This window comes from Lissotriton vulgaris, chromosome 5, assembly GCF_964263255.1.
Source record: "Lissotriton vulgaris chromosome 5, aLisVul1.2, whole genome shotgun sequence".
Lineage (NCBI taxonomy): Eukaryota > Metazoa > Chordata > Amphibia > Caudata > Salamandridae > Lissotriton > Lissotriton vulgaris.
In genome coordinates this window covers 76,328,311-76,351,768 of record NC_141693.1, presented here as the reverse complement: position 1 = coordinate 76,351,768, position 23,458 = coordinate 76,328,311, and the positions used below count along the sequence as shown (strand labels likewise).

Sequence of the window (23,458 nt, the reverse complement as noted above, 5' to 3'; positions counted from 1 at the left end):
CCAATCATGCTCCTGTTGTTTTAGAAATACCAGCTTTACGGATCGATCACATAAGAAGAGGCTTCACCTTTGATCGGAAGTTATGTCCAGATGATCAATTTAAGGGGCATATGGCAAAATGGATTGCAGAATTTTTTGATATTAATGCACACTCTGCCCGTGTAGACATCGTATGGGATTCATTTCAGGTTTGTTTCAGGGGTGAAGTCTTGAGCTATGGCATCTCATATCAAAGGAAAATTAAATCAGAAATGCGAGATCTATATTCCGCCCTTAGAGTAGCGGAAGAGAAGTTGATTCAAGGGATAATAGATCGGGGGAATATTCCGGATCTCGTGGATGCAGTTGCTAGGTGTCGTGCGAAGATTATGGGGGTTTGGAATACTGAGACTGCGCGGAAATACCTGGCATATAAAAAGCAATGTCACGCGTATGGGGAAGCAACAGGGAGGTGCCTTGCGCTGAGGCTGCGCATGCAGGAAACCTTGCGACGTATTGCGGGCCTAATAGATTCTACAGGAGAATTGTGTCATGATTCAAAGAAGATGTTAGCTATTCTTCATCAGTATTACACAGAGCTTTATACACAACAAAAGAGGGACGAGGGAACTGACTTCGTAACACTCGAGGGTATTTTTAATCAATTAGATCCCACTGAGAGAGACTTTCTGGATAGTCCTCTCATGATGGAAGAATTAGAAATCGCAGTGAAAAGTTTAGTATCAGGGAAGGCGGCTGGTCCTGATAATCTCCCAGGCGAGATTTATAAGCTTGGGTGGCACCGAAATCATGGGACGAAGCCACTATTGTGGTTTTTAATAAGAAGGGTAAGCCTCCAGAGCAGTCCGGTTCATATCGCCCGATTTCCTTATTCAATTGTGACAGTAAAATTTACTCAAAAATTTTGGCCAATCGTATTTCAAAAGTTATAACTTCATTGGTCTCATTAAACCAACATGGTTTTATTCCAGAGAGAGGTACTCTCACACATATTAAGAAAGTTATCACTCTTTTTGATATTGCACAAGCTGAGAAACGGAAACTTGGGTTAATCTTATTGGACGCTGAGAAAGCGCTTGATCGCGTGGAATGGTATTATTTGTGGGGAGTGATGAACCGGGCAGGTTTTGGGAAAGGCTTTATCACGGCAATACAGGTGCTGTATGCGTCTCCAGTTGCTAGAATCGCTGCCATGGGCATGAGATCTGAGATGGTTAAAATTACAAGAGGCACAAGGCAAGGATGTCCCTGTTCCCCTTTACTTTTTGCGTTATATATAAACCCTTTTATTGAAAGGTTATCAAATAGTCAGTTAATAAAACCTTTTATTGTACAGGATATTCCGCATTCAGTTTTCGCGTATGCGGATGACATAGCTGTGATATCTGTTGACACGGCTATGGCCCTCTTAGAGATTGAGCGATTGGCTTCTGAGTTTGGCCAGGTTTCTTGATATAAACTCAATGTCTTAAAAACACAAGTACTATGTACCAATAACATTCTAATACAAGACCCTAGAGTAGTCTCTGAAGTCACTTTATTAGGTATTAAAATCAGAACGTCGATGAAAATTTAGTAGAAGCAAATTGGTCGTCTCTATTACAGAATATAAGACAATCTTTTGACAGATGGTGACGTCTTCATTTTACAATAAGAGGTCGAAGGAATATTATAAAAATGAGCATTCTAGCTAAAGTACTATACTTAATCAGATCTATTCCCTTGGAGATCTCCTTAAGTCAGCTGCAATAGTTGGAGTCTTTATGCTCTAAATTTCTCTGGGCTCCTGGTAAACCACGACGGGCTATGAAATGGATGACACTTCCAATCGAAAGAGGGGGCTGAGCTATACCAGATTTGGTTTTGTATTATTATGTTTGTTTTTTGCAGAGAATGCGTATAATATTGACAGGGGAGCAAATTGGCAATATAGCGGAAGCACCGTCTATATTACAACTAATGTTAGGGACGGAGGCCAATAGATGTTTATTTAAAGAGCTTGAAGGCAACTACTACAAAAGGACTCGGTTTAAAGTATTGGAAGCTGCATTCAAAGTCTGGAGGAGGTTACGTAAAATATTGATTCAGGAGGGATTTACCTACTATACTCCTATGAATGCTACAAAATTGCTCCCTTCTATATTTTGGGATAGGGTAGCCATGGATTGGCACTATAGGGGCATTGTGCAATTTGGAGATTTTTATGAGGCTGGGGGATTGATTCCGCTCTATGAACATCTTGTGAGTAAATTTGATTTACCTAATCCCAATTTTTTAAATATCTTCAAATTCGCGATTTCCTTAAGCAAAAACACTTGGCCCTTAAACCTAATAATTTTGTAAAGGCGGTTCGAAGGCAAGAGAAAATTGGGGGATTATATAAAAATACTATTATCAACTAGACCAGATGATATTGAAAAACATAATATATACTGGCGGGCCACGCTGGGGGAACAAGATCTTTTAATAGAAAATGCCATTATTATTTCTGGTGGAGCTCTTCTCTCAGCTAACTTAGAAGAACAGTTTTTTAAAACATTTTTAGTTTGTATCATACCCCTGAACGTATGTTAAAGTGGGGAAGCCGTTATGATGGCAAATGTTTTCGATGCAGGAGTGATAAGGCAGATAGCCTTCATATTTTTTACAATTGTGAGAAGCTGTCTCATTTTCTGTATGGTATTGAAACTTTTTTATCAAGTATATTACAGATTACGTTAAAGATTTCTCCGGCTCTTATGGTTTTGGGGATTGGTCACGCTGTGGGTAAGGGAACTCCCCTGTATAAACACAGGTATTTTTTATTTGTTGCAATGACTGTGGCACGTCTATGTATTGCATCAGATTGACTGCAACCGGAGCCTCCAGCATTTGAATTTTGGCGGGCCAAATTGTACAATTTGTTCAATCTGGAATGGAGTCTTTATTCTGTAAAGGGAGCAAGAAAGCGTAAGATGGGTATGCTTATTTGGGGGGTACCTTATGATCATATGATGTATTTTGTGCTCTCTCTTATATCGCAACTGTGGAACAATAAAATATAAAAAAAGTAATTTAAAAAAAGGAACTAAAGCAAGCAATAATGGAGCTGTCCAACAACAGAGACCTGGTCATAACACCAGCAGATAAAGGGGAAGCCATTGTGATTCAGACAGCAGAAGCTTATCATTAAGAGTGCATAAGACAAGATGACAGGAACTATGGGACATTGAAAGAGGATCCGACAGAAACCCTACAAGTGCACATTGCTAGCATGATATAAGAAGCACTCTCTCATGACTGGATCTCACAAAAGGAAGGGGATTTCCTTAAATCACACCGTATCACACCGTATTTCTACACTATCCCTACAATTCATAAGAACCTCACAAATCCACCAGGACAACTGATTGTATCGGGGATAGAGTCCATACTGGAACCTCTGTCAAAATTTGGAAATAACTTTCAGAGACCACTATTTCAACAAACGGATACTTACCCACCTTAAAGACACAAAGGATGTACTCCTACAAGGCATAAGCTTTGACCCTGAAACTGAGTTGTTGATGGGCTTGGAAAGCTTATACACTAGTCTCCCTCATGATGATACGATGAACATCATTGAAGATGTTCTGTTCGAAGTCAAATGGGAATATCATACCCCACGTAAAGTCATGATGGAGTGCTGTAAGTAGTGAATTTCAAGGAATTATTTCAATTTGAAGACATCCTCTATCTCCAAAAGCACCGAACCAGCATGGAGAGTATATTTGCCCCAAGTATAGCGGGATCATATGTACACCATTTGGAGAAACACAAAAACCTAAATCCATCAAACCCTTTCTTGTCTCACATAAAATGTGGAAATACTATATTGACGATGTCCTGATTACATGGAATGAAAAAGAAGAGACAGCACATCCGTTCCAAATATGGTTGGACCATCAGAACGAATTTTCGAAATTCACCAACACTGTTTCAGATAAGGAACTAGCATTCCTAGAATGAAACTTAATTGCCAAAGAGGGGGCGCTAACAACTACCACACACATAAAACCAACTACCTGGTTTCCTGGTGAGCCTCTTCGGTACGAACCGCAATGTGAACGTAGCGGGACGAAGAATTGGGTCGCGTCTGGAAGGCGTGATAGCGGATTACCACGCCTTCCAGACGGGACCCAATTCTTCGTCCCGCTACGTTCACATTGCGGTTCGTACCAAAGAGGCTCACGCCATTCAGCGTGTTGCCCAACCCTTCAAAGCACTCCCTACGATTTCTACTAATCAGAACCATCCCTGCGTTCCTCCCGAAGATGCCTACGTAATAAAGCCAGGCACTCACGAACTTGAAATTGTTGCATCTGCTATCTTAGACGCGAACGCACCTCCAGCTTAATGGCTTGTGTACAAAAATCGCTCAGGTAAAGCATTGTTTTGTAGTCCTGAAGATGATCCCATTATATCTTTGGAGATAGGGATCGAAACGTTCGTCGACTGTTTGTACAGTACTGCTCTGTTTATGATTTGTATTCTCTGTTGCAGTTACTGTGGGTTGAGCTTGTAAGCCACCTTCTTCTCCATTTTTTGTTTGCCTGTTATTGTCTTTCCTCACTGCTTTCCCTCTATGTATTGTTCTCCTCTGACTCGGTACAGGCTTGTGCCCAGTTATTAATGTGTGACTTGCTTCACTTTATCTTATAACCTCAGCAAAAAAAATTCTAAATAAACACTTCTTTGTCCGGCTGGACACTGAAGAAGAAAAAATACACAGTCCTTTATTTAAGCCTGTGCTAATCTTCTCTCGAAAGCATCATTTAAGCCTAGGACCATTGTTTAACTAAAATAAGTAGTACTACCCGGGGTCCTCAGCCACCTATACGGGTTCCCTTGTTTGTTTATAACTTCATCCAAAACTGCAGCACTGAAACAGCCCTATTGCAAGTGGTTGATGACGCGCTGAGGATACTCGACTCGGGGGGGGGGGTCCTGTCTTCTAATTCTCCTCGACTTTCCTATCTACAATACTGCCTGTATCACCCACAAAGCCTTGCACTCCTCCTCTCTACCTGTCGAATAAATTGAAACTGTCTGGAGGCTCTAGACCATCTCGTAATGCGGAAAATCTACTGCTTGAACCCCCCACTTTCAAGAAGGAAAGATCGATGGCCCAATCCTTTTCAGGCAGCTCAGTGAGAATCTGGAACTCACTTCCGCCTCAGCTTCGGACCACCGCCTCCTCCCCGGCCTTCAAAATGAACCTCAAAGTTCTCCTCCTCCAAAGACACCTCCAAATCTAATTCACGCCGTCTCTATCATCTGAAGGAAGACCTCTCATTATTGTAAATTCTATTGTCCTTGACTATTGAAGTGCCCTCCCAGTGTGTTCTGGCAGTTTGAGCGTTTACCATTTACTGTAGTATTACCCTTGTACCTGTGTATGGTACCCTTTTGTAACTTGCACACGTCACTTTTCTCTGGTATCACACTGTATGCTACCTCTCACTTTTTGTTTGCTTTAGATACTTGCACAAGTGTCACCATTGCCTACGTAACGTTTGTTCTTGTGCTGGAGTTTCTGCCCCTTATTGCAGTATTATACTTCTACTTGTACTTTGTACGCTTTTGTAACCTGCACACATCACTTTTCCTCCTGTAATGTACCGATTGCTACCTCATGTATTTTGGTTGCTCACTATTGTCACTTTTGATTCATGTAACTTAACGTTTGCTTTTGTAATTTGTTCACTTGTAATTCTTCTCCTCATGTATCATTGCTGTTCCTATTGTGAAGCGCTCTGACACCTTCGGGTACAGTCCGCGCTATATAAAATCGCATAAATAAATAAATAAATAAAAAAAGAGCAAAACGATCACATGCAACAATAACACCAATTGGGAACAACGGCATTTCGCAACTGCAACTCAAAGAGTGTAATCTATATGATGACCTGCCCCTGTCTGCTCCACTACGTCGACATAACTAAACGCATGATCAAGACGCGCATATGTAAACATTGCAGCAATCTGAGATGAGAACGGGCAGTTACCAAAATGTCCGTCCACTACATGGAGACGGAACACAACACACAAGAACTACAATGGACTATCATCGAACAGGTCTCCAATGAATCCCAACTGTTCATAAAAGAACAGCGCTGGGTATTCTGTCTGAAGACACATACTAATGGATTAAGCAATGGCATACCATGGAGTTATTTCACCTGATGGCAAGACATCATTTCTAAAGCCACAGAAAGAACAACACTAACCACGTACCTGTCTGATCCAATTCAACATAAAGTTACGAAGAGAAAACAAACACAATTTTCTAACAAGGAACAAAAAGAGCATGTAAGCCCCTTCTTATTTTGTTCCTTTTTTTGATCTTTTTGAACATTATACACAGCACAGATTTTTAAATAAATCCATCCTCAATTTTTATACTTGCACAGCTTTTTGTAACCAAACCTCTATTGGGTAACTATCTGAAGCCGTCATCCTTTGACATGTACTACGAGCCTATTCGCAGTAGTTTTTCCAGACCTTTTCATTATTGTTAATTAAATGTTTCCTCAATTTTTCATTTTTTTCATTTCTTTATTTATTTTCTATGACCAGTGCAGCAGCTTTTCCGCCCTTGTTTCTGTAGCGTTAATTTAGGCAGGTATACTAGAATTCCCACCCCTTTTTTGGGAGGAGGGTTGGGGCCCTATTTACTCTGGTCTAACCTCTCATATCAGACCGCTTTTCACTATATGTTACTACAATAACACATTTTGGCACAGAATTTTCCATCCAAATATCATCTAGGAACTTTCGACCAATGCCAGGAATACAAAAAGTCTTTTTCACCTTAATCCCATTATAATTTTTGACTCAGTTTCAAAATGGTCATTTTATTTTGAAATAATATTTAGGCTTTACCACAACTGGTCCGACCAGCAGGCTCGAACTGTTTCAGGGAAGGTGAGGACAACACAGAAAGTGTTGCCAGCACGGGTGGCCATTTTAGCAATTTAGCAGTCTAGTCATCACTACTGCGAGGACATGAGCACGAGAACGCCTTATCGGGACGTTCTCTGCTCAGTCATTCCTCTTCGGAGCCCCGGGTAGGGCAGACTATGCCGAGCAAGGATGCAGCTTTGACGACGTAAGTACGGCTTAGCCGCCCCCTCTGACAACGCACATTCCTTGCCCTTGACAACGAGCATTTTACTTTGGATTGCAATGCCTTTTCCATAAAAGTACCTTGTTTCGCGACATCTCTGCAACTTTTCCTTCCAGTGTGTGACTACAAGTGCCCCTTCCTTCCCGTGCAGAACTCATGGGGCCCTAAATAGTGAATAATAATGTACGTTTTAACCTTTTTTAATAACTTTACTCACTTCCAGTCTGTCATCTAAACTAGGGAATAACTATCACAATCCCCTGTGTAACATCCAGGAAACTTCAACATAGAGTGTGTGCTTCATGTTATTTGTTTTGTTTTGTCTTGTTCGTTTTCAAGGGCAGCACGACACAGTCATCATTATTAATCAAGAAGATAAGTCGTGCACAAGTGAAAATATATCACTTTTCCCAATAGTTGGTGATGTGGTTGTATATGTAAATGCATTTAACATATTACTGTTCAATGATGTCCCATCTTTTCAGGTCTTAGTTAAAACAAGCATTTGCAATGCAATAGGTCTCGCATTAGCAAAGTTTGAGCTATTGGCATTGTAAACAACATATCTTTTACTTACCGTATTTTCCGGCGTATAAGACGACCCGGCGTATAAGACGACCCCCTACTTTGGCAGAAAAATTTTAGGTTTTGTGCTATACTCGCCGTATAAGACGACCCCCCACTTCCAGCGCAGCATAGCCATTCCGAGTATGTACCGGTATTTTGAACTTACCGTATTAGTCTAGTCCTCCTCCCTGTGGGTGAGCAGTAAGGCTTTATCAGTGGGCAGTGGGTACCTATAAGCGTTTATTTTACAAACTGAAAGACTGAACGCAAAGAAATTGGTTGTAGAAACAATCTTGCTTTACTCTGAATATTTTTATTTAAAACCATATCAAAAACTGTCACTTCTGAATATACCGGTACGGTACGGCAAACATAAATAACGTAGTGCATGAAACAGTGCAAGTGCATTAAACGTTCCATAACTTCCCATAAATCCAAGCGATTTCTACAGGATTTATAACGTTCCCTTTAAAAGCCTTCAAAATCCTCCTCTTCGTCATCTGATCTCATAAGTAAGTCAATGAGATCTTGTGGTACATCTGTAAGGCAGTCATCGTATGGATCTTGTACCAATTCCGTATCAGATGATGTGGTCTCTTCTTCGGCATCCTCTTCACCTTCCCACAGATAGTCGTCCTCCATACCATCTAATGAATTCGATATGCCACACTTCTTGAAAGACTTTATGACTGTTTCTGCATCGATGTCGTTCCAGGCCTTTATGACAAAGTTGCACAAAACATCCAACTGTGGCGCACGCATGTTTCCTCCTTTTGTGAATGTTTTTTCACCGCTAACCATCCACTCATTCCACTGTTCTCGGATGCGATCTTTAAATGGCTTGTTTAGGCACACATCCAGTGGCTGCACCAACGATGTCAGTCCTCCAGGTATAACAGCAGCATCCGTTTTTAGTCTTGCCAGCCTTTGCTTGGTGCTGGGAGTTAAATGAGCCCTGAACATATCCCACACCAGTAGACTACGCCTTTGTAGAAGTCCACCTGGTCGCCTGCTCCATACGTTATCAAGCCATAGCTTTACCCCTTCTTCATCCATCCATCCTTTCTCATTCACATGCACAAAACAACCAACAGGAAACTTGAGTTTCGGCATTGTTTTTCTTTTAAAAATAACCATTGGCCTCAGTTTGCCACCATCAGCTGTGCATGCAAGTACCACAGTGAAACTGGACTTCTCATGTCCTGTTGTTTTTATTAAAATTGTCTTTTCGCCTTTTTGATGGACAGTTTTGTTGGCAATCATATCAAAATTCATCGGAGTTTCATCCATGTTTCCGATGCTACTTAGCGCATACACATGTTCATTGCGCAGCCTAATGACGTAGCGATGGAAGCTATGCATTTTGGCATCAAGATCCGCAGGTAATTTCTGGGCAATTTTTGTCTTTTGCCGCAATACCAGATTATGCCTTCCCAAGAATCTGGTACACCAGGACACAGTGGCCTTAAATCTGTGGCTGAGATCGGGATTAGATTTGGCCCACTGAAGTGCAACCAATCGGATTTTATTTCGGGTCACGACATACCCGCTTTGCCGATGCTCGGCCACCATGTCTGCTACATGCTTTTCCAGTTCTGGCCAATGTGGGGTGCCTCTTCTTAGTGCACACTTGCCCCTTGGCATACTCCGCAATGCTTGCTCATTTGCTCTCCAGGCCCGAACCATCTTCTCTGTCACTCCATATTGCCTAGCAGCAGCACAGTTATTATGTTCCGTGGCAAAAGCCACAACTTTGAGTTTGTAGCTGGCTTCATATTTCCTTCTCCTTGCCACTGCTGGAGCCTTGCTGAGTTCTAGACTGCCAGCCATTTGCTCTGGATGCGCTGCTGGAGCCTTGCCGGGTTCTTCGCTGTCTGCCATTTGCACGGAATGTGCTGCTGGAGCCTTGCCGGGTTCTTGACTGTCAGCCATTTGCACTCGATGTACGGTACTGGTGCTGTACAGTATGAACAGGTGCAGAGACTGTCTTCAACACCACACGTACGGTACGGCAAATACGCTATCTGGTCACAAGACTGCCTTTCCTCTTAGCAACAACCAGCCAATCACGGCAAGTGCTCTACTGCCTTCGGGAACATTCGGGAACATTGTACAGTCCCCTTTCTATGCCACGCCCATGCCAAGGGGAGAGGTGAGCGTGCCAAAACGTGCCAAACGTGCCAAACGTGTCAACACACTGGGCGCTGCCATCTTCGGCGCTGGCTGCCCATTACCATGTACCGTGTTTCGGACGTCCTGCTGCCTCGTCCTGCTGCCTCGTCTGCCTGGGGATGTGCAAGCGGTTGGAGGCGCGTGTACAGCGGCAGCGGCAGTCGAGGTAAGACTCATGGCGCCATTTGCTCGCTTGTGAAAGGTTTGACACCTTCGAGTGAAGTCCTTGCTATGAAAAAAACGCTCGCTTTCGATACTTCATGGCGCGGGGCCTGGGTGTGGACGTTGCCAAGGTCGGTGGCTGTATTTTTTGACATAAGGTGTGTTGTTTTTTGTTATTTCCTATTGTGAAGCGGTCTGACACCTTCGACTGAAGTCCTCGCTATGACAAAAACACGCTCGCTTTCGATACTTGCACAATTCATGGCGCGGGGCCTGGGTGTGGACGTTGCCAGGGTCGGTGGCTGTATTTTTGGACGTTGCCAGGGTCGGTGGCTGTATTTTTTAACATAAGGTGTGTTGTTTCTTGTTATTTCGTATTGTGAAGCGGTCTGACACCTTCGAGTGAAGTCCTCGCTATGAAAAAGCGCATGAAAAAATACCATAAAATTTTGTACCCGGCGTATAAGACGACCCCCGACTTTCCAGAAAATTTTAAGGGGTTAAAAGGTCGTCTTATACGCCGGAAAATACGGTATGTTTCTAGTTTATAATCATTAAAGTAATAGGTGTGTTATTTACAATGCTACGTTCTAACTTTTGCAAATGTCATTTGCATATTAAAGTTGTTTCTGAGTTTGTGAATGTTTGCAAAGGTAGCGTGGCATTTATTAGTATTTATGAAAAACATGACATTAGAATTTTTGTAAAAGAAGTGTGAATTAATTATGCACAGTGAAAGTAGAATAGTAAAACATGTTTTGAACATGTTATAGTTGCTAAGAAGGACAATGGTGTACATAGCTGAAAGTTCATGATTGTTAGCAAGTTTTTTTCATAATAGACCAAGAAAGGAACAAGGCTATGTTTTGTTGTAAATATAAGGAAAAATCAATGATAGTGTAACAACATTTTTATTTGTAAGTATATGTACAACAGTAGAATATTTTTTGTTGAGCATATTTTACATTTGTATGATATAAGCATTGGAATTATTCCTGTACCAATATTATACATTTAAATGAAGTAAGCAAAGATATATATATCTTGTTCTGTTTAATTGGCATTATTGTTCAATTTACAAAGTTACAAACAATGTTAAAACATTCAGTATTTACCAATGTGTAGTTTTTAAATATTGTTGGTAAGTAGGATGAACATGGTAAGTAAGATATAATTTTTAGGAACAAATGATAGTTAAGAAATGTATAGCATATAAGGCAATAAAAGTTTAGTCTGAAATAAACATGGCAAATTATTTGTTGAGAATATCTTACATTTGTATAATACAAGCATTGGAATTTTTCCTGTAACAATATTATACATGTAAATCAAGTAACCATAAATATACATATTTTGTTCTGTTCAATTGGCATTATTGTGCAATTCACAAAGTGATATACAATGTTAAAACAGTTTTGATTTTCTCAATGTGTCATTTTTAAACAGTTGTGGATAAGTAGGTTGAATATGGTAAGTAAGATGTAATTTTTAGGTACAAATGATGGATAAGAAATCTATAGCATATCTCGCAATAAACGTTTAGTCTGAAATAAACATGCCATTTTTTTCGGTAATATACGTTTTGTGAGGCATATTTAAATGGAATAATTTGTAACTGAAACACTTCTATAAAAGTAGACAAGCAAAACAAAGTAAGCTACAGTTGTGCATAAATATTATGATATAAAACGTATACATGCTAAATAGTATCTGAAAATGTAATAGGATTTTTTTTTTGTGTGATCACAGTTTTTAGTCAAGTCAAGTCAAGTCAAAGAATTTATATAGCGCACTACATACCCAGAGGGTCTCAAGGCGCTTAGGAAGGGGAGGAGGATTATCAGTCAAATACCCACATTTTAAGTTGCTTTCTGAATGCTAGGTGGTTCTGGGTAAGGCGAAGGTAAGTAGGAAGTGAGTTCCATGTTTTAGCAGCCAGGTATGAGAAGGATCTGCCTCCCATGGTGGTCTTGTTGATGCGAGGTACGGTGGCGAGGGCTTGGCTGGAAGAACGTAGTTGGCGGGAGGGGGTGTAGAAGGACAGTCGTGAGTTGAGGCATTCTGGTCCGATGTCGTAGAGTGATTTGTGTGCGTGGGTTAGCAGTCGGAAAGTGATTCTCTTATTGATGGGTAGCCAGTGGAGGTCTTTCAGGTGACCAGAGATGTGTTCGTTGCGCTGGATGTCTAATATGATTCTGGCTGAGGCGTTTTGGATTTGTTGGAGTTTCTTCTGGAGTTTAGCGGTAGTACCTGCGTAGAGGGTGTTTCCGTAGTCCAGTCGGCTCGTTACCAGAGCATGGGTGACTGTTTTCCTGGTTTCGGTGGGGCTCCAGCGAAATGTTTTTTTGAGCATGCGAAGAATGTTGAAGCAGGATGAGGATACGGCGCTGACTTGTCTGTTCATTGAGAGTGAAGAGTCCAGGATGACGCCTAGGTTCCGTGCGTGGTCTGTCGGGATGGGTGCTTTTCCAAGGGCTTCCGGCCACCAAGAGTCGTCCCATGCAGAGGGGGATGTACCTAATATGAGGTCTTCTGTTTTATCTGAGTTCAGTTTCAGACGGCTGTGTTTCATCCATTCGGCAACTTCTTTCATTCCTTCGTGTAGGTTAGTTTTGGCGGTGCTGGGGTCATTGGTGAGAGAAATGATTAGTTGAGTGTCATCCGCGTAAGAGATGATGTTGAGGTTGTGTTGGCGGGCGATGGTCGCGAGGGGGCTCATGTATACGTTGAAGAGGGTGGGGCTGAGTGAGGATCCTTGTGGTACGCCACAGATGACTTCAGTGGCCTCGGACTTGAATGGTGGAAGGCGGACTCTCTGGGTTCTTCCGGAGAGGAACGAGGTGATCCATTCAAGTGCTTTTCCTTGTATTCCGATGTTACTGAGGCGTTGTAAAAGGGTGCTGTGGCAGACTGTGTCGAAGGCTGCAGAGAGGTCGAGGAGGATGAGGGCGACTGTGTCTCCATTGTCCAGTAGAGTTCGAATGTCGTCTGTTGCTGCGATGAGGGCGGTCTCAGTGCTGTGTTTAGCTCGGAAGCCAGATTGTGAGGAGTCGAGGGATTTGTTGGCTTCGAGGAAAGCGGCGAGCTGGCTGTTGACAGCTTTCTCGATTACTTTTGCCGGGAATGGAAGGAGCGAGATGGGGCAGTAATTTTTGAGTTCGGTGGGGTCCGCTGTGGGTTTTTTCAGAAGGGCGGTGAGTTCAGCGTGTTTCCAGCTCTCAGGGAAGGTTGCGGAGTTGAAGGAGCAGTTGATGACGTCTCGGAGGTGCGGTGCTATGACGGAGTCTGCTTTGTTGAAGATGTGGTGAGGACATGGGTCTGTGGGGGATCGTGAGTGGATGGAGTTCATCAGGCGGATGGTGTCCTCAGTGGAGATTGGGTTCCAGTCGTTAAGGGTGTTCACGGGGGGAGAATGCTCAGCATATGGTTGGGCGGGTTGGTCTCCGGGTTGGTTGTCGAAGCTGTTGTGGATGTCTGCAATCTTGTTGTGGAAGAATGAGGCTAGGGAGTCGCAGAGGGCTTGAGAGGGGGTGATGTCGTTGGAGTTGGCCGAGGGATTGGAAAATTCCTTGACGATGTTGAAAAGTTCCTTGCTGTTGTGGGCGTTGTTGTCAAGTCGATCCTTGAATGCTGTTTTCTTGGCCTTTCGGATTAGTTGGTGGTGTGTGCGGGTGGCGTTTTTGAAGGCGTCCTTGGTGCTAGTGGTTGGGTCTTTTTTCCAGGCCTTTTCAAGGGAGCGGCAGAGTTTCTTGGACTTCTTAAGATCATCGTTGAACCATGAGGCCTTCTTGTTGCCAGGTTTGCTTTGACGTTTTTTCAGTGGTGCTAAGGTGTCGGCGATGTTGGATAACCATAGGGTGAAGTTAGCGGCGGCTTGGTCTGGGTTAGAAGAGTGGGCTGGGGTGTTTAGAAGGAGCGATGAGGAGATCTGGTCGATGGTGATTTTGTTCCAGTTTCTTTGCAGAGTTGGTTGGAGGTGGTTGATGGGTTTTGGCTTGTTGAAGGTGAAGTGATCTGCAGCTGTGGTCAGTCCAGAGGAGATCCGTAGTGTGGCTGAAGGAGACATGATTGCTAGAGGTAAAGATGGGGTCGAGTGTGTGACCTGCGATGTGGGTGGGGGAAGTGACCAGTTGTTTAGTGCTGTAAAACATTTTATTTAATGTGTTACAGTTCCTTGATTATATCAGTAATGCATCCATTGCAAAATAAAACATTCAATGATATAGGTAAATATGGCATTAATGAATTTTCTAAGTCTTCGGTATCAGTTGCAATACTTAAAAAGTCCATCAAACTTGTATTGGTTATATCCATTGATTGGATATGGTCACTTCCTTCTATTTGTACTGCCATTGTACTTTTTTCCTGAAGAGTTTTTTCAACTCCAAATAATTTTACGTTAATGTTTTCATTTGGTGGTTGTTTTTCCTGTAGAGAGAGTGTTTTAATAGTGAATTTTTGAAAAAAAAAAGTTTATTAGTGTGATAGTTGTAAATAAAATTTTTACTTACTTGTATTGTAGTATTTCTAGTTGTGTTCAATGTCTTTTCCCCATTGAACTCGTGTACAGACAAGTGTGTTAACTGTACGAATGTTCCTGTGTCCGTAGTAAAGTCAGTTGCTTCTCTCCAGAGACTTATTTTGACAGAGTCTGTAGCATCATTAATTTTGATACTTTTTATCTTTGTGTCTTGTCCATTGACAAAGATAGTTTTTGTATCTTCTACCTTCAGTATATAAAATAATACTTTGTTGCTGCGTTTTATATATTTATATTAAGGCAATATTAATATGTTTAGTGCATTTGGCTTAATATTTATACTTTTTATGTTGATAGGAAGTATAGAAAATAAATTAGGAAAATTCATTCACATATTATTCCAATTATACAATAATAAATAAATAAATATAAGTTGTTTAAAATACATAACATTTTGCCTTTGAGAAGTTGTTATTTAAATAAATAAATGCATCTTACATGTGTTTGTTATTGTTTTTTTTCTTTTGTCCAAATAGTGTCATATAAAAAATGTTACTTACTTGTTATAGTTGCTTAGTTCTTTTAATGTGAGTAAAGTAATGTTATAAGTTTATTTTGTAAAGGTATTTTGTTGGTAGAGTAGCAGTAGTAAAAGATGAGTTGGGGAAGTTGTAGTAATTACTTGTTGCAATCAGCTTAGTACAATGTGTATTTTTTGTACAAGTAGTTGTTTGTAACAAGTAAATGTTAGGGTAGTAACATGGTGCTGACAGGCTTATGAAGCTGGATATTGCAGCTACATGTTAACAGGCAGGAGGGATTGGACAAGGCAGTGATAGCTTGAAAGGACTGTGGGGCTGGAGAACGGCAGTTACATGTTGACATAAGTTGTTGTTTGGAGAAGGGCAGTGACATGCTGATAGCATTGTGGTGTTGGACTAGGGCAGTGACATGCTGAGAGGCTATTTGGGCTGGAGAAGGCAGTGAAATGCTGTGAGGACTGTGGGCTAAAGCAAGCAGTGACATGCTGACATTTTGCTGGGACTGAAGAAGGCAGTGACATGCTGAGAAGCTGATGGGGCTGAAGTTGGGCAGTGATATGGTGATAGGCTGGTGGGACTGTAGAATGGGCAATGATTTGATGACAGTGTCATGTTGGTGGGGCTGAAGAAGGCAGTGATATGCTGAGAGGCTGGTGGGGCTGGAGTAGTGCAGTGAGATGCTGAAAAGCTTTTGAGGCTGAAAAAGAGTATTGACATGCTGATAGGTGTTGAGGCTGGAGAAGACAGTTTATGTTGAGTGGATTGTGGAACAGGAGAAGGACAATGACATGGTGACAGGAGTGTGGGGCTGGATAATGGCAGTGACATGCTGATAGGCTAGTTGTACTGGAGAGGGCAGTGACATGCTGATAGAGTTGTTGTGTAGAGAAGGGCAGTGACATACTGAGAAGATTGTGGTGCTGGAGAAGGCAGTGACATTGTGATAGGCAGTTGAAGGTGGAGAAGGGCAGTGACATTGTGACTGTTGGTGTGGCTGGGGAAAGCTAAAAAAGAGCTTTAAAGTAACTCCTTTCCTGTTGCAAATAGTGCCATGTATTTGTATTGGGATACAATCACCTTGGTGTTCCACTTAATCCCGGAGATCTTGAAGGACTTTATGGTGGAGCAGTGGTTCATTGTACATGTTTCGTTAGAGATGCAAGTTGTGTGAATACCAATTGTTTAAAATTTACTTGTTGCAATTAACATTGTACAATGTTTTTTGTTGTACAAGTACTTGTTGAAACAAGTGAATGCTTTACCTTAGGGATTATTATTGTATGAAGCTTTTAGTTAATAGTAAAATATAGAAAGTTTTGACTTACGTTGTATTGGTAATTAATGGCTGCCTTTTGGAACTGCGTAATATTTACTTGTTTCAATTAACATTGTACAGTTTTATTTTTTGTACAATTACTTGTTTGAAACAAGTGAATGCTTTACGTTAGTGACTATTATTGTATGAAGCTTTTTGTTAATAGTAAAATATAGAAAGCTTTTTACTTACGTTGTATTGGTAATTAATAGCTGTTTTTTGTAATTGCGTAGCATTTACTTGTTGCAATTAACATTGTACAATTTTATTTGGTTGTACAAGTACTTGTTTGAAACAAGCGAATGCTTTATGTTAGTGACTATTATTGTATGCATGGTTTTGTTAACCCCTTCCATGCGGCCGCGATTCCCCTGGTGTGCTGTAAACAACACGAACAGGGGCGGGCCGTGACGAACCCCAGCCGTCATCAGCACACGAGCACCGTAGTGCATGACGGCTGGGGTTCGTCATCAGCATGGAAGGGGTTAATAGTAATATATAGAAAGCTTTTTACTTACCTTGTATTGGTAATTAATAGCTGGTTTCTGTTATTCGTTGCATTTACTTGTTGCAATTAACATTGTACAATTTTATTTTGTTGTACAAGTATTTATTTGAAACAAGTGAATGCTTTATGTTAGTGACTAATATTGTATGAAGCTTTTGTTAATAGTAATATATAGAAAGATTTTTACTTACGTTGTATTGGTAATTAATGGCTGATTTATTCATGTTGTAGGCTGTTGAGTTTATATTTAAACCAATTTTCTCTTTGAATGTTTAGTTGACATTTTAAAATAGTCCCTTAAATGTCATTACTAATATATTGTAAGTTATATCTTTACATGTTATTACAATCATTTGTAAGTACATTTCAATGGACAAAATTTGTTATAGTTATACAGTTGTAAAATTGAGCAGTACATAAAAGTAGTTAAATGGTATTACATTAAGAAGTGATAGAATGCATCTTACCTCTGTTATTGTCCCTGAGACACTCATAACTGTCTTTACAGCAGCTCCACGGACAGTTTTTATGGGAGATACAGTTGGTGGCAATGGCTGTAGAATTTGTTCAGCCTCCTGTATTATACCTGAAAAAATTGTAAGTGGTGGCATTCTTGCAATTTTTGTTTGCTTTGTTATCAACAGTATACCGTTCTTATATAAATAATTACGTATTATCATTCCATTTTGTTCTTTTGTTTGCATATAATATTCTTCATCATAACATGTTGCTTTTATAGTGCCAGTTTCATCTGCTAAAGCCATGTGATACAAAACTCTATTTTCTTGCTTTGCATTGCGATAATAAGTCTTTGTTGAACATTTAATGATGTTGACACGTAGTGCTTTTTGATATGGCTTTGTATCGGCTTGTTTGCTGTTTTTCAATTCTTCAATGGAAATCATCTGTAAAACATAATGCAGTTATTAAGGATATTGTAATCAATAATGGCATGATCAATTTGTATTACAAAACATTAATGCATTTTTTAAATAGTTATCCATATTGGTTTGTGATCGCTGTAATATGATTCTAATGTGCCGTAATTTGTAGTATGTGCATTTGTAAAAATGTGGTCTAGTAAAGAGTTGTAATCTGTTGTAGGTGTGTTTATTTTTTGTTCACAATTAAAATTCGTTTGCATGTAACTTATTAGCAATTTGCTATTGATCGTTGCTTGCAGTAGATCAGTATTAAAATCACCCATGATGATATATTTATGATGTGGATATGCATTTAATGTTGTACTTAAGATTGCTAATAATGTTTGTATTGCAACTGTAGGTGGCTCGTATATGATCAGTATTAGGTAATGTATGTTGTCGATTTCTTGTATGAATTGTACAATGTCAATTTGTTGTTCAGTTGTGAATATTGGATGTACTACATGATGTTTCTTGTAATATATAGCTATTCCATGTTTTGTATGTTTGTTATAAAATTTGTCAAACATTATACAATTATAATGATCTATATTGTAAGTTTCAGAAGGTGCTTTGTAGGTAATGTTAATTTCAGTTAGACATAATATGTCAGCATTTAATATATTATTATCAGCTTGCATTGCTTTAAAATGTTTTTGCAGTGACCTTATGTTATGCACTATAAGTGTGAATTTTTTTTCATATTGATGTATTTGTGGTATAGATATTTGTAATAACATATGTTCTTAAGCGAAACATTTCTTCATGGACTTTAAAGTGTGCTAATATTTTGCTTTCATTAAAGTTTTTAATGTATATGTTTTTTAAAGACTTTGCTCTGCTGATTGCTACATAATGTAAATGATGTGTTTTGCTGTTATTAAAATGTATATATAATGGTTCTATTGTTTCACCTTGCGTTCTGTGTATAGTACGTGCAGATGATTGCCGTAATGGAAATTGTTTTCGTATTATTGTTATGAACTTCTTACTGTATTGGAAATGTCGAGAAATTGGTAGTATAGGTGTCCAAGTATGATAAATACTTGCATTGTACAGGTGTTTGTTTTGTTGTCTTGTTTGTTTGCCTATTTTGTCATTATCAAATTGTACCCAAACAATAATTGGAATGTCATTTGTAGTATCTACGTATTCAACTATACCTGTTGCACCATTAGTTAACCGGTCATTTACATTAATATTAGAAGTTAAATCGTAACGTAATTTAATGGCAATATTTAATATTTTAGGCAAGCCCATTGTTTGTGTTGTATTTGTGGGTAATATTTGTAATATTATTTGTTTTACTTCTGCAGTTAAGTCTCCTGCCACTGTATCTATAGCTACTGTAGTATACATTGGGTAGTTTTTTATATGTTGCAACAAAACATTGTTATTAATTTCATTTACTTCGTTGTTAGTAGTCATTATGTATGGTATAGATTGTATCAATGTAGAGTCTGATTCTATTTCGCGAGATTTTAATGTTTGGATATCATTACTTGTGTGCTCACCTATTCTAAGTCTATTAAGCATTTGTGCGAATGGTAAATCATTAATTTGTCTCATAATTTTGGTGAGTTCATATAATTTAAAATGTGTTTGCCATAAGTTTGTACTTAATGGTCCATACATATGCTTTGAGTTTTCAAATATATATGTATCAAAGACTGGTTTTAATTGGTAAAAGTCTCCAATTGCTATTATAGATATTCCTCCAAATGGTTCAGTAGATGACTTTATTTCTTGCATTCTATTGTGTATGAAAGTGAACATATTTGTTCCTACCATAGATATTTCATCTATTATTAATACTTTTAAATGCATTAATTTACTTTGTAATGCAGCTCTGTTTTCATGTGTTAATTGCTTATATGTTAATGTTTGAGAGACTGGTATTTTAAATGTACTATGTAATGTTTGTCCTTCTATATTATGTGCTGCTTTTCCTGTTGGTGCTGTTAGTAATATGTGAATGTTGTCTGGATTTTCTCCTGCTTTGGTATTGTAGTAACGTAGTAATGTTTGGTGAAGTGCAGTTATTAGGAAACTTTTACCTACTCCTGCACCACCAGTACAAAAAGTAAAGAAAGATGTTATTTTTGTTTTGAGGCAATTTAAATGATGATATAAAAAATTTAGTTGTTCAGTTGTTAAATTTTGCATAATATTATCATATTCTTCTTGTGGTAGTATATTTTGTACTAATAATTCTTCTTCTGTATTAGTTCTAATTCCTATATCTAGTGATAAGTCATATGCTGCATCTTTTTGATAGTCTTGTGTGGTCTGTTCTTCGTTATCTATTGATATTAGTGTTCTAGGTGATGGAGGTTGTAGTAGTATATCATTATCATTATATGTCTCTTCATCATTAATAATTATGCTTGGCTTATTATACAAGTAATAATTTGTGTCTACTTCTGTTTGTAATTCTAAGTATCTTTCATAGTATGTACTTTTTTGTGAAATTATATTACTTTCTATTCTCCATGGGTAGTAAAGCATTAGTAATTCTCTGTAATAATTGTCAGTATCGTTAATTTTATTAAATCTACAATAACGTATAATTTTGTTTTTTGTACGTTCCTTGTATATTTTATTGTCTAAGATATTAGATAATGTATTTATTTCAAGTTCCTCGTCATCTGAGCTATAAAAATTAGTTTCTAAAAGTAAGTCATCATAAGTACTTTGCACTTTTTTGTTGTTTTTTTTTGTTGAGTATTGAATTTCGATGTATAATCAGCTAAAGTACATTGTTCTAATGTAATTGGGCGTTTACTATACTTGTTAATTACATTGTCAAATTGTACCTCTGTTGATGTTTCTGGCATTATATTAATTGTATTGATGTCTTTCATTAAGTATGTTCGTTTTTCTGGCATACTTGTATTGATAAATACAACTGACTGTGAACTTTTTCTTAATGGTATTTGCAATATAAGGTAAGCGGCTTCTTGTGCACTAATTTCAGTACAATTTAAAAATGTATTGCCAGGGGAGGAGCTTCGCGGGCAACCAAGATGGCCGCGTAAGCTCGGAGCTCCGCGGACCTTCCGATCCTCCTCATATATCCTGTCTGAAATCCTGATCCACGCGGGTGGATTCTTACTGCTGGTGGTCTACTGAGGCGGGAGCTGCCTTCCGCCTTCGAATCGGTGGTTCCTACGCTGAGCTGCGTCGAGTTGAACTCCGTGCCAGGGCTGTGCCATTGTCTCTCCGGTCTCTGCCTGATGTCCGTACTGGCGGAGTGCTAGTGTCTACAGTGCTCACTTCCATCGACCTGGACTGCTTGTCTAGCTCGGACTCTCTCCCTGGCTCGCTGGGTTCGGGCTTGGCTGGTGCAGCCCTTTGTCCTCATCGGATCCATCATGGCGGGCAGAGGGGACCCCGACAAGACGTCGAACAAAGGCGTTCGCGGAAAAGCACAAACGCAACAGAACAGGATTGAGCGGTATGTCCAGCCGAAGACACCGCCTGCCACGCGGTCTTCTGCTAAAAGCCTTCCATCGACGGGCTCGCCTGACGGCTCCGAGCCTACCCTAAGCGACATTATGGGGGCCATTACCAGTTTTCGGGCTGACATGCAGCAACAACATGAGATCTTGACCCACAAGGTGGACAATATGGCTGTTGATCTAACTCTTATTAGAGCCGACTTGGGCAAGACTAATGATCGAGTGAAGACACTGGACATTAAGACCTCCAGCCTAACAGCCGACGTCTCACACCTGCAAACTGAGGTCCGGAACCTGCGGATGACTACGGAACACTTCTCAAGGCGGCTGGAGGACTTTGAGGGACGCGCCAGGCGGCAGAACGGCCGCATTGTCGGTGTTCCGGAGGGCTCGGAGGAAGCGGCGACGGACCTCTTTGTGGAGGACCTGATAAAGACCCATTTAGCGCCTTCTGGTCTCAGTAACTTTTTCTCTGCGGAGCGTGCCCACCGGGTGCCGGGCGGCCCGCCGAGGTCGGGCGTGGCGCCTAGACCCATCGTGGCACGGCTTCTCAACTTCCGAGACGCGGTCCTGCAGGCGTCCAGACGGCATGGGCCGCTTAAGTACCAGAATGCTGAAATACATTTCTATCCAGACTTTACTAGGGCTGTTCAGCGACAGCGTCAGAGCTACGCGGGTGTAAAACGGCGACTGCGAGACATGGGATATAAGTACTCTATGATGTTCCCTGCCAAGCTCCGGATTGAACATGAGGGCCGTGCCCTGTTCTTTGACTTCGCCGAGAATGTGAGTGAATGGTTGGACACTCTGTCGTCGCGTCGGGACGCTCAAGATGGACAAGATGGAGGTGCGGCTGGTGGCTCGGATCAATGAGACTTGGCTCTACTGTATAACTTCGGCGTTTGATGACCCCGCTTCATGAGACTGTCGGTACTGTTCTTAAGTGACTCTGTCGACTTTCCTGTCGTTACATGGAGGGTGGCGGGAGGTGTTCGTGGAGATTCCTTACTCCTCTGGGGACTTTTCATAGAGTAGTTTATGGGGCGACAGGCAAACTGCTGGTTGGGGGGCTTTTTAGTCTGATGCAGGGGTGCAGGGTGGGGGGTGCAATTACGCAAGTTTCTTTGTTTGTTTGTTCTTTCTCTCTTCTTTCCTTTAGGCAATGGGTCATGTTTACTGCTGATTTTTACTTGCTGTTTGGGTTTGTTGGGGTTGGGTGGGGCGGACTACGGGACGATGGGGGGTAGGAAATTGAAAGTGATCAGTTGGAATGTTAATGGGTTGGGTGACCGTGTCAAGAGAGGGGTGGTGATTCAACTGCTTAAAAGACATATGCCCGATGTTGTGCTCTTACAAGAGACGCATTTGATTGGTAACTCGTGCAAAGCTCTTAACCGTAAGGGCTACAAGATGGTGGCCCACTCTGGGTTCTCTTCGGGCTCCCGGGGGGCGGGAATCCTAGTGCGTGCGTCCCTTCCCCTTGAGATAGACGTCACTGGTATTGATGAGAGGGGACGCTTCGCCGCAGTGGCGGGGAGATGGGAAGGGCGTTCCCTCGCGCTACTTTCGGTTTACGTTCCCCCAGGCCTACAATCTGGTACTTTCCAGGACCTTGGTGGCGCCATTTTGTCTTTGCCTGCTGGTCTATTGATAATGGGGGGTGACTTTAACTCAGTCTGCTCTGGCTTCCTGGACCGCCATCCGCCGAGAGATCTCCGCAGTTCCCAACTGTGGCTGCCTTCCTTTCTCGAATCCATGGGTTTAGTGGACAGCTGGCGACTTCTGCATCCCGCGCTCCGCCATTTCTCCTTCCTTTCGAGTGCTCATGGTAGTCTTTCTTGTATAGACTACGTCTTCACCTTAGCTGCACACACGCCTGCAGTGTCTGAGGCCCGTTTTTTGGCACGGGGCATTTCCGATCACTCCCCGTTGTGGGTCTCGTATGATTTTAACGTCGTCCTGTCGGACCGGCCAGTGGCGATTAACCCATGGTATTTCCGCAATCTTAAAACTCGTACCCTCCTTGCTAAGGCTATCGACCTCTACTTCTCTGAGAATATGGGCTCGGTTGGCTCGGCTGTTACCTTGTGGGAGGCATTTAAGACTGTGTTAAGGGGGAAGGCTCTTGCTCTCATAGCGGAGGCCAGAAGAGTCAGAGATGCCGACCTCACGTGTATTGAA

The 23,458-nt window shown here is 41.0% G+C and overlaps 1 protein-coding gene across 1 annotated transcript; it reads right to left on the bottom strand.

Annotated features, from left to right (window-relative positions):
• Positions 1–14,212: 14,212 nt before the first annotated feature.
• LOC147710231 (uncharacterized) lies at positions 14,213–17,810 on the bottom strand. The gene is made up of 3 exons (XM_086919960.1): positions 17,361–17,810; positions 14,560–14,775; positions 14,213–14,476 (listed from the first exon to the last, which is right to left on the bottom strand). The coding sequence occupies exons 1-3, from the start codon at positions 17,796–17,798 to the stop codon at positions 14,213–14,215; spliced, it is 918 nt and encodes a 305-aa protein (XP_086776086.1). The 5' UTR covers positions 17,799–17,810.
• Between the last annotated feature and the right edge of the window lie 5,648 nt (positions 17,811–23,458).